Source organism: Leptonychotes weddellii, chromosome 5 (genome assembly GCF_054177405.1).
Source record: "Leptonychotes weddellii isolate Sample4059 chromosome 5, ASM5417740v2, whole genome shotgun sequence".
NCBI lineage: Eukaryota > Metazoa > Chordata > Mammalia > Carnivora > Phocidae > Leptonychotes > Leptonychotes weddellii.
The window spans coordinates 117836929-117849213 of record NC_138373.1 but is presented as its reverse complement, the minus strand read 5'-3'; the positions used below and the strand labels follow the sequence as shown (position 1 = coordinate 117849213).

General features: G+C 36.7%; 1 protein-coding gene across 3 annotated transcripts in view; it reads left to right on the top strand.

Annotated features, from left to right (window-relative positions):
* The window catches only part of PTPRR (protein tyrosine phosphatase receptor type R), a 232924-nt gene that overhangs the window by 188789 nt on the left and 31850 nt on the right, over nucleotides 1-12285 (top strand). For all 3 annotated transcript variants that reach the window (XM_006732343.2, XM_081822060.1, XM_031027042.2), the window contains 3 exons: nucleotides 1179-1263; nucleotides 9676-9755; nucleotides 10198-10335. In XM_006732343.2, the coding sequence (XP_006732406.1) occupies nucleotides 1179-1263; nucleotides 9676-9755; nucleotides 10198-10335 (303 nt within the window). The remainder of the gene's footprint in view (nucleotides 1-1178; nucleotides 1264-9675; nucleotides 9756-10197; nucleotides 10336-12285) is intronic.

Genomic DNA, 12285 nt, shown 5'->3' with positions numbered 1-12285 from the left:
ACTAAGCTACTCCTCTCTGTAGACCACATCTCAAATTCATGATCTCAAATTTCCACACTGACTGAAAACTAGAAAAATTTGAATTAATTTATAGATAATTTCTTTCATTCCAATGACTATTAGGCTATTGAGTTATATTTTCCACTGGAGAAATTTCAAGTAACGAAAATAGTATTTCATGTGATCTAAAGATAAAAGTTCCTTTATTTCACATTAATATTTATCTAAGCAGTCTTTTGCAGAATTTTAACTAGAGATCATACTATTTTGTATAATCAAATCCTTACATATTTGTTTTGACCCTTTTGAAAACTTTGGCTTATTGCTTTCTTTGTCCCAGCCATCTACAGATGCTCACCTTTTAGATCTAATTCATTTCCACCGAGCCATTTCTGCTCTAATTGTTCCTTCTGCAATCATTTGAGGCCCATGACATATATTCTGAGTAAAAACATTTATATTCTTGTTAAGTGGGAGAAAACAGTGTCCGGATGCCCTTCACTAAAAATATTGCATTTACAGCGACAAATAGAACAGTACAATGAATCACTGACCTCTACCTCTGAAACCAACAATACATTGTATGTTAATTAATTGAATTTAAATTTAAAAAATAAAAAAGGTAAAAAAAAACAAAATAAAAACCAAATGGAACAGTACAATTATAAACCATTCCTTAATACAAAAAAACATTATATTGCCGTCACTTGAATCAACAAAAACGCCCTTTGTATTTACCATTTGGGGAGGGAGGTTCTAATAATCCTAAAAGAGTCATACAGTGTTAAAAGAGAATCCATCATAGTGAAATTTTTGGTGACTTATATAAAGATTTTTTAAAAATTTGAATACATCGTCAATTTTCAGCTGTCTATATATATTTCTAGCAAGTATGTCAGAACAGAATTTTAAAAATCTAATCAAAGTTTTATATGTTTCTTTAATAACCATATGTAAAATAATACTTTCTAACACAGAAAGCTGTTTCTTAGAGTCAGCTTGCCAGGGTGCAGCTAATATGTTTATGAAAGGAAGGGTGTTGGTCAACCAGAGGTGGTAGTCTGTTGTTTTATAAATGACTTTGAAGTTCAGTAGCACTCTGGATCAGATGGCCCCCTGTGAAGATTTTCTTTGTGGCAACTTTAGATACACTAATTTGATATCATTTATTTTTTCAGGAAATACCAATGAACTTCGTGGATCCCAAAGAAATTGACATTCCACGTCATGGAACTAAAAATCGTTATAAGACCATTTTGCCAAGTAAGTTTCTTGAATTAAATAGTTTGCATTATAAAGCACAAGCCTTCCTCATTCACCCTTACCTCATCATTTCCCATCCTCAAAACTTCTCCATACACACCAAATTTGGAGTTATGAATGCACATCAAGACTACTAACCATGAAAGTATTTTGAGGTTCATAACTTTATCTTGTATTACTCTTCTTATAATGGTCAGCTCACAATTCCAGCAGAGACATGGTTCTAAAATTTTATTGTGCCACACATTATGGTCAACTGATTTCATCAAACAATTCAATGGGCAAAGATAGTCTTTTCAACAAAAGGTGCTGAGACAACTGAATACTCACATACAAAAAAATGAAGTTAAATGCATGGGCGTGCCTGGGTGGCTCAGCTGGTTAAGAGTCTGCCTTCGGCTAAGGTCATGATCCCAAGATCCTGGGATCGGCCCCATGTTGGGCTCTCTGTTCATCAGAAGAGTCTGCTTCTCCTTCTCCTTCTGCCTCTCCCCCCTCCTTGTGCACTCTCTCTTGCTCACTCTCTCTCTCCCAAATAAATAAGTAAAATCTTTAAAAAAATAAAGTTGGACCCTACCACACACCATATACAAAAATCAACTCAAAATGGATCAGACCCAAGGTAAGAGCTAAAACTATAAAACTCTTAGTATAAAACAGAAGTAAATCTTCATGACCTTGAATTAGTCAATAAGTTCTTAAATATGACACCAAAATATAAGCAACAACAACAAAAAATAGATAAATTGAATTTTACTAAATGAAAAGTTTTTGTGCTTCAAAGGGTACCATCAAGAAGATAGAAAGAGGACTCACAAAATGGGGAAAAAACATTTGTAAATTATACATCTAATAAGGGACATCTATCTAGAATGTATAAAGAACTCTTACCACTTAGTTATAAAAAGACAGCCCAATTTAAAAATGGGCAAAGGACTTGAATAGACATTTTTCCATAGAAGATATACAAATGGTCAATAAGCATTTGAAAAGATGCTCAACATCATTAGCCATAAGGGAAATCAAAACCACAATGAGATACCACTTCACATCCACATGATTATAATAAAAATGATAGACCATATAGAAAGTGCCAGCAGAGATGGGAAGAAACTGGAACCTTCACACATTGGTGGTAGAGACATAAAATGGTGCAGCTACTTAGGAAACAGTCTGGTAGTTCCTCAAAACGCAAATCCTAGAGTTACTATATGACTCAGACATTCTGCTCCTAGGCATATAACCAAGAGAAATGAAAACATTTCATTGTCAATCACTAGACAAATAGATAGTTGGGGTTTTGGCAAAATCCATAAACATTCCAAAACAATAGCTCTGGAAAGATGGAGCCACAAAGACTTTTAAAAAGTATTGATATTAGAAAGCTATACACAAATGTTTGTAACAGTATTATTTATAAAAGCCCCAAAGGTGGAAACAACCAAAATATCCATCAACTGATGAATAGGGAAATAAAATGTAGAATATCCACACAATGGAATATTACTCAGCAATAAAGAGGAATGAGGTGCTGATGCCTGCTACAAAATGAATGAACCTTGAAACATTATGCTAAGTGAAAGAAGCCATCACAAAAGACCTCATACTATATAATTCCATTTATGTGAAGTGGCCGGATTGACAGACCTATAAAGACAGAAACTGTCTCAGGGGTTGCCTAGTGCTGGGAGGCATGGGAAATAGCCACTAAACAACTAAAGGCTGTGGAGTTTATTTTGGGAATAAGGAAAATGTTACCAAATTGATTGTGGTGACAGTTGCACAACTCTGTGAATAAAGAAAAAGAATTCTATGATGGCACACTCTAAATGTGTGAATTGTATGGTATATGAGTTACATCTTAATAAAGCTGTTACCAAAAAATTTCATTGTGCATAATAATCATCTAGAGTCCTTATAAAAATCCAGAGTCCTAATGGATGAAAGAAAAAAAAAAATCTAGAGTCCTGGGTCCCACCCAGGGATTCTGTTTAAGTAAGTCTGCTGTTGGGCCCAAGAATCCATATTTCTTTTCTTTTTTTTTTTTTATGTTATGTTAATCACTATACATTACATCATTAGTTTTTGATGTAGTGTTCCATGATTCATTGCTTGCGTATAACACCCAGTGCTCCATGCAGTACGTGCCCTCTTTAATACCCATCACCACGCTAACCCATCCCCCCACCCCCCTCCCCTCTAGAACCCTCACTGTTTCTCAGAGTCCATAGTCCCTCATGGTTCATCTCCCCATATTTCTAAGCAAACACCCAGGTGATTCTGATACAGATAATACCAGGACCACACTTTGAGAAACACTGTTTAGACAATGTTAAAACTAAATTTAACTTGGGTGCCTGGGTGGCTCAGTTGGTTAAGCGTCTGCCTTTGGCTCAGATCATGATCTCAGCGTCCTGGATCAAGCCCCACGTTGGGCTCCTTGCTTAGCAGGGAGCCTGCTTCTCCCTCTCCCTATGCTGCTCCCCTTATTTGTGTTCTCTCTCAAATAAATAAATGAATAAATAAATAAATAAATAAATAAATAAATAAACAAAATCTTTGAGGAAAAAAACTAAATTTAACTCCATGAAATTTATCGATGTCAAGCAATGAGCCAGATGCCAGGAACCACTAAGATATAAGGAATAGCCTATAAGATCAAGGAGGTCATGGACTAGAGGGGAAAGTCATGTAAATGAGTAATTATGTTCAATGTACTAAAAGCCAGAATTGAGATCTGGCCCAAGTAGTGTAGGTGTATAGAGAGGACTGAGTTATTCTGCTTAGAGTGGCAAAAATGCTTTGAGGAGGATGTAACATTGTCAATCTCTAGACAACAGATGGTTGGGGTTTTGGTAAAATCCATAAACATCTCAAAACAATAGCTCTGGAAAGATGGAGCCACAAAACTTTTTAAAAGTATGGATATTGAAATAGTAGAGTCTGTATAATTAAGCCCATTGATTCACTCATAAAACGTCAAATTCTCCATATTTATGGTAATATCAAGAATTACTGTTAATGGTGTCTTTGGGCTTCCCCCTCTGGCGGAGTTGGAAACGCTCCACTGTAATATATTTTTAATGGTTCTATACAGTATTGTCCCTGTTGAAAGATATTTTATAACTAGAGCTGGCTAAAGGGGATGAAAGTGCTGTGTGTTACAAGTGTGCTTCTCTCTGTCTCTGTCTTTCTCTCTCTCAAGATTTTTCATCTGAAATACCAAATATAAGTAATTAGGACATATACATTCATTGCAATTTTACTTAACCATCTAATGTTAGGATTCAGAAATTATTAGAATTACTGAAAGTTCAGCCTTCTCATGGGTGCCTGGGTGGCTCAGTCAGTTAAGCATCTGACTGTTGGTTTCAGCTCAGGTCATGATCTCATGGATCATGAGATCAAGCCCCCACAGAGCCCCATGTTGGGCTTCTGGCTCAGCGGGAAATCTGCTTGAAGACGCTTGCCCTCTGCCCCTCCCCGCACTCACACACTCTTTCTCCTTTTCTCTCTTTCTCTAAAATAAATAAATAAATCTTTAAAAAAAAATAAAAAAATAAATAAAGTTCAGCCTTCTCTATTTCCTGCCCAGATGATATCAGACATAGTCCTTCGTAGTCCTGTGTCAGCTTTTCCATTCCCAGAACTGGGTGGATCACTTGAACCAGGACACCTGTGCTGACAACTGATGTTGCAAATAATGGATTTTCTGTTGAAAATGTCTGTAGCCTGAATGCACCACCCACCCCCTGTTGCACAAAATATAATTTAGTAAGTATAGTTTGGGCACACCACACTATTGGTTGAAATCATCAGAGAAGACTGGAATTTATATGGAAAGCTATTCCTTATAGATTATTTTAGACTATAATATGGGATAAATTTTAAACATTACATAAAAGAATTAAAAATGATTCAGATTTTAAGTATTACTGTTTTTTTTTTTTAAGATTTTATTGATTAATTTGAGAGAGAGCACGAGAGAGTACCAGTGGGGGGGAGGGGCAGAGGGAGAGAGAGAAACAGACTCCCCACTGAGCAGGGAGCCCAGTGCGGGCTCTATCCCAGGACCCTGGGGTCATGACCTGAGCTGAAGGCAGATGCTTAACCAACAGAACCACTCAGGTCTCCCAAGTATTATGTTTTTTTAAATTGTTTTAACCTGTAATAAACTCAAGTTTAAAAGCTTCCAGCGTGGGGGCACCTGGGTGGCTCAGTGGGTTAAGCGTCTGCCTTCAGCTCAGGTCATGATCCCAGGGTCCTGGGATGGAGGCCCATATCAGGCTCCCTGCTCAGTGGGGAGTCTGCTTCTCCCACTTCCTCTGCCCCTCCCCCTCTTGTGTTGTCTCTCTCACTCTTTCTCTCTCAAATAAATAAATAAAATCTTAAAAAAAAAAAAAAAGCTTCCAGCTTGTACATATTAGTGAGGCCATATAATTTGGAGGATGTTTTGCAGCAGAAATATGGATGACCAAGAACAAATTAAATCATGGCTGTTTCTCTAAGGATGATGTCAGCCTGGCTCAGAACACTCTATGTGGTAGATTAAAGTGCAAAGGGTAAATTTATATCACATTATTTTGCAACATAAGCAAATATTAATGATGAAAATATGTCTATGTCCTAAATCACAAAAGCAATGGGAAAAAAAAACTGATCACACATCAATATGAAGTTATTTGCACAACAATGAAGTATAATAACAAATTTCATGTATATTTATTCCATGCAATTTATGTGTACAAATATAAAACATCATATGAATCATGGAACACTACATCAAAAACTAATGATGTAATGTATGGTGATTAACATAACATAATAAAACAAAATTAAAAAAAACATAGATGAAATTAAAGAACTCTATTAATTAAACTCTAATTACTTTGGCCATCATTTCATATTTAAAAATTTAAAGTCTGGTAATATTTCTTACTTATGTTTCCTGTTCTATTAAGTGCCCAGAACAGAGTAGATATGCAAGTAAGTGAGCCACTCGTTAAGGCAACAAGTTGTGTGGCTCAAACAAAATATTGGAGTTAGACTTGCCTCCCTACCCTGGCAGGAGCATTCATAGTTTACGGCAGACAACTTAATCTTTCTGTGCCATCCTTTCTTCATCCCTAAAGATAGTGATGCTAATAATATTACTACGTAGGGCCGTGGAGAGAATTAAGTAATCATATGTGAAAAGGGAAGTTCCCACTAATAGTGAGCCCCCACCTAATGTTGGTTTCTCCTTTCCTTCCACCTAATTGAGGATGCATTGATCATTAACCCCAGAACCAATTCCAGAAAATAATAACACTAACTAGGGAAAGAAGACTTTACGGTTTCAAAAGCAGACTATTTAAGAGCCCTGTTTTCTCTTATAATTTTCACATGGATCTTAAAAAGTGAGTTTCCATATAATCGCCATCTTGCATTGCCAGGATCAGCACTGTCCGTCAAAACCCTGTACAGTTATGGAAATGCTCTCTATCTCCAATGTGATGGCCATTAGCTACATATAGCAATGAAGCACTTGAAGCACAGCCAGTGCACCCAAGGAACTGATTTTTAAGTTTTATTTTATTTTAATTAACTTAAAGTTAGCTACGTGTGGCTAATGGCACCATATTGGATAATGCAGGCCTGGAGTGTTCTCTCCCTCCTGCAGCAAACTGAAGGTGACTCCCAGTCACCTTGAAGGAGGACCCAAGTCCTTGCCCTTCCTCCCATTTCCCACTTATCTTGAATTCATCCAGAAAAACTACGCTATCCCTCTCATCCCTGTCTTTGCCCAGGGATACACTAGCAGTATAAACTCTTCTTTCATCTAGTATCTTCTCCTCTTGACTCCAAACCTCAAATGCATTTCTGCCCAGAGAAGAAATCTTCAACACAGAATAACCTTTGGCGAAATCTGATAGGATGCCAGTCAGAATATCAGGATCCAGGGGCGCCTGGGTGGTGCAGTCGGTTAACTGACTCTTGGCTTCGGCTCAGGTTGTGATCTCATGGTGGTTAGATTGAGCCCAGTGCCAGGCTCTACGCTTAGAGTGGAGTCTACTTGAGTTTCTCTCTCCCTCTCCCTCTGCCCCTCCCCCTTGCACTCTCTCTCTCTCAAATAAATAAACAAATCTTAAAAAATTAAAGACTATCAGGATCCAGGTACCATTTTGTCTGTTAAATAGAAGACTTAAATTGCCAGAGGTATTTTAAAGAGGCTAGACGGGGAAATTTCATGTGTTCTACACTAAATCTGTATGTGTTCAATAATTTGTTCAGAGGAAAAAAGAAACAGGAAGGAGAGCAGAAGGAAGAGAAGGAATAAGAGAGCAAGAGGGGAGGGAGGGAAAAGGGGGATGAAAGAGGAAGAAAGCAAGAGGAGAGAAGGAAGGAAATAAAAGGGGAAGAGCAGAGGCAAGGGAAGAAAAATTGCTCAGTGTTGGAATTGTTATTACCACTTCCCAGATGTGTCATAAGTGGCATGCTAAATATTCAACATCTAATCCAGAAATAGCTGTCCTGAAAAAGGTTATCATAGTGAATTTGACCAATATATAAATTTAAAATACACATATCGACTTAAAATGCATAAAATGAATACAATTATAACAGTAATGATGAAAATAATGATGATGATGACAATGATGATAAAGTTTTGGATTTTCTTTAATCCTCAGCTTTTTTTATTAGTCAGCCTAAGAGTAAAAAAGCTAAAACGCTTTGGTTAGGATGCCAGTTTTCCCTTACTCAGTCCTATGGTTCATTCTTGTTTAAAAAGTTTTTGGAAACCTCTAAATACTTGGAAATCTTATAAATTACCAGTTTCCAAACTAAATTTAGCTTGACGAGAAACCTGTCTCTAAGCAGTTTATAGGGCTGAGTTCCCAATAAATCATATACATGGTAGGCATTATAAAAACTGAAGGAAGTGGGCCTCTTTTCAAGTCTCACTGGTGTAGAGCCCTGTGGAAGCTTCTAATAGTCAGTGGATATGGAAAAGGAATGAAAGTTTTCCTGTCCCCTTTGCTAAGAAAGAAAAGGAATCTAGAAAGTCAAAAACAGTGTTTCAACTCTAATAGAAATGACTTCTGGTATTAAGCACCCTATGAGCCACATACCAGGTAGAAATTGCAAAGGATACAAAAGTTAGTTTCAAAAAAAAAAAAAAAGAGTTAATTAAATACAATTCTTGCCTTTAAGGGGTTCAGTACAATTCATTGAGGGCAGGCAAAAAATGTAAGCACTTAAAATATAAGATGGTAAATATTAAAATAAAACATGAAAAAATACCACAATAGGCTGATTTGGTTTAGGTCCACAAAAAGAGTCATTGGTGGCATCAGCAAAAGTAGTCTCTGCATAAAACTAAGGTTAGAATAAATTGGGGTGTACACAAGGAGGATTGAATTCTAGAGGAAGAGGTAAGAACAGTGGGTATGATAAGCTCTCACAAGTTTACCTGTCTAGAGAAGAACAGTAATAAAACAATTACTAGAGAGGAATGCATAGAACTGACTTCTTAAAAAATGGAAAGAACCATCTAAATCAATGCAATAGACATTTATTGAGGGTCTACTATATATATATATATAAATATATATATATATATATATATATAAGCACTGTCCTAGACACTAAGTCTTAGACTTATAAATTTAAAATACACATATCGACTTAAAATGCATAAAATGCATAAAATATATCTAAGTTTTAGATATAATGAAAAATCTCCATCTTTACCTTTAAGAGGCTCAGAGTGTGTCCGACTAAAGAAATCATAAAGGGATGATTTGATCTTAATTCATTTATGTAAACATTGGTCAAAATAGCTACCATATTTTCCATAACACCATGTTTTGCAAAGAGCCTTTCAACTTCTGGATGGAAAATGATTTGAACAGTTAAGACAATGTTGCTAGCACTATAACAATCTGCCTAATATCAGATTTTCCTGCTCTAGGTGGACAAACTGCCACACAGGGTAACTAAAGACAGCTTCTTTAGGGACGGGGATTTGGGCCAGACCAAGTGTTTGTTATTGGGCAGAAAAGAAGAAGGAAGTGAGTAAGAAAATCTGGTACAAATTCCAAATCCAAAGAACAGGAAAAGGAGCATAAAAAAGAAATGAGGTCAAGAATCAGAAACGCACAAAAAATAGCATGATGAATAAACTCATCGTCTCAAGCTTATGGGCAAGATTTGTGTTAAGAGACAGGGGCCAAGATGGGCCCAATTGTCCCTCAATAAACACAGGTGGATCAAGAGACAGACACACAGACGCATCAGCAACAAACATTGACACAAGCCAGATGGTCAGTATATAAATTAACAAGTGTGCTATGTACAGTTACTGGTGTTCTAAGGAACTTTAAAAAGGGTAAATTTGTCTAATGCGTTCCTTCTTATTTTCTTCATTAGATCCCCTCAGCAGAGTGTGCCTAAGACCAAAAAATGTAACTGATTCTTTGAGCACCTACATTAATGCTAATTATATTAGGGTAAGTAAGTAACTATAAATTTCTTTCTGATGAGCATGTCGACTTACTATTTGAAATTGTTGGGCTTTTTTTTTTTTTTCCCCCTCAGAGTGAATTAATTTTGATTTAACTCGGTTACTAGCAAGCTTATTCGTTCGTTTGTCATAATCGACGTTGGTAGCAGGTCCTTTACCTTGAGTCTTCCTTTCCTGTGCATCTCTGGCTGCAGTGCTCTGGGTGCTGGGGTGCTCTAGTGAGCACGGGGCATTATGCCGCTCACTGCTGTGCGCTGTGCTTGACTTGCAGGGAGAGCATCCGGATGAATGGTGCTAGAGTCAGTGAAGCTGTGAAAGCTGGTGTTGCGTCTGGACTAGTCGAGCCAATTTGTTCTTAACTGGTTCTAAACTTTCAGTGGAAGGCATGAATTTCAAATCCAGTATTTTTGTCTCTTTACTCAAACCAGGGCTACAGTGGCAAAGAGAAAGTATTCATTGCCACACAGGGCCCCATGATCAACACCGTGAATGATTTCTGGCAGATGGTTTGGCAGGAAGACAGTCCCGTGATTGTCATGATCACAAAACTCAAAGAAAAAAATGAGGTATGACCTTTACCCAAGTAGTGAATGTTATAAATTTTCTGTTGCTATAGAAGAGATGTTGTATAAGGAAAATTGCCATGTACTTCGGAACAAATTTAAGATGGAAATTTTAAGACATTGAAAGACAAGTTCACTTCATGCTTCCAAGAATGGTCATTGGTGTCATTGTATGAACGGCAGCTTTCTATCAGAAGAATCAGTATACTTGACATACATGTATCTCACATATCCCACATATCTCTGTAAGGAAATGAGGGGCTAGGAATTATCACTCCAATTTATAAGCAGGGAAATAAAAAAAAATTACTCATTCATATCCCAAGTAATTTTTGAACACTTACGATGTGACAGATACTACTTAAGTTGTTGGTAATATACTAGTAAAAAAACATACAGAGATGCCTGCCATTGGTAGATTTTAACTTTCTAATGGGGAAGACAGATTAAAAAACAATAAACATAATAAATGCATAAAACTGTAGCAACTAGAAAGGATAAATGGTATAGGGGGAACAAGGTGGGTAGGATAAGGAGATTGGGTGTGCTGAGCTGTAGGAGGGATGGGAGGGGGGAAGAGTAAGCTTTTGTATGATATGGGGAGGAGGGATGAAGCCCCACTGAGCAAGGGAGATTTGAAGGAAGCTACAAAAGCCAAGCAACTTTTTCAATATCTTCATAACAAGAAATCCAAGAGAGAGACAAGGTTAGATTCCATTTCCGTACTAGCAGTCTTTCCTAAGGGTCTAGCTTACAGAACACTCATTCAGTACTTTACATCATAAAAACAGAATTGTGTAATTCCCAAGGGGTGCTATGTACTGCTTACATTTTAGGGCATCTTACTGGAATAATTTACTGTATTTTAGTCAGCATTTGTGTTTGCTTTCTTGTCAAAATTACTGTATCAGAGCTTCACGATGACAATAAGAATTTAAGAAAACCAAGCTTTCCCTTATACCTTTTTGGTGAGTTATAACCCTTCAGTATAGTATAATCTTGTGCTAATCAAGAAATTCCAGGCTCACAAGCAGCAATTTATAAGTTTTGTAAAGCTTGTTGCCTTCTTTCATTTTTGCTACAGTAGATAAAGGATCTTTTTCTGAAATCTATCCTAGAAAAACAAGTGTATTTTGGGCCAGTAGATGAAGCTATATACTTAATTAACTATATAGCTTACTAAATAAATATATTTCTATGAATCTTATATGAAAGCCTGAGGAGGTATAATAAAAACCGCCCCTAATATTTTCAGCTGTTTCACCCATAGCAATATATCAACACATCAGGCCACTGATAATTCCTGCACAGTTGTTTAATATCCACAACATTTTGCCTTTATTTTACCTACTCAGAACAGACTCTTCAAGTTTAAAAGGTGTATTCTCTGTGTATATGCATGCCTGCATACAAACAGGCTAGATCATCTGAAAAACCTCCCATTATAAAACTAGTCATACTAGGTAAAATTTAAAATATAAAACATAAATTAGCAACATTTCCTAGATCTGAGTGGACTGCATTGCTCATTATTAAAATTAAAAATTCCTTTTTGTTCAGAGCTTCCATGATGTAAATATAATACTATAGAGGAAACTTTGATGTTTTACAGATAAAATAGTAAAATAAAAATAGCATGCCTAACAGAGCTTGGGGGGAAAAAGGCCCAGCAGTTAAAAACTGAATAAAAGGCATAAAGCCAGAGAATTATGGGTTACTTGTGCTTTAACAAGAACTGGAGATAAAGCCTTGAGTTTGCAGGAGCCAAGAGCTGGAATGGAGACCTTCCATAGAGTGAGCTCCTGCAAGGGCTGTGCCTTCAGTAAAAAGGTGAGCCACAAAAATAAACCTGCCGACCAAAATAGGACTATAACAGGAAATTAATCCATCTAAATCTGGTCTCCTCATGAGATAGATAAAAAGGTTCTCTGTAGAACCTCATTCGAAAACCAG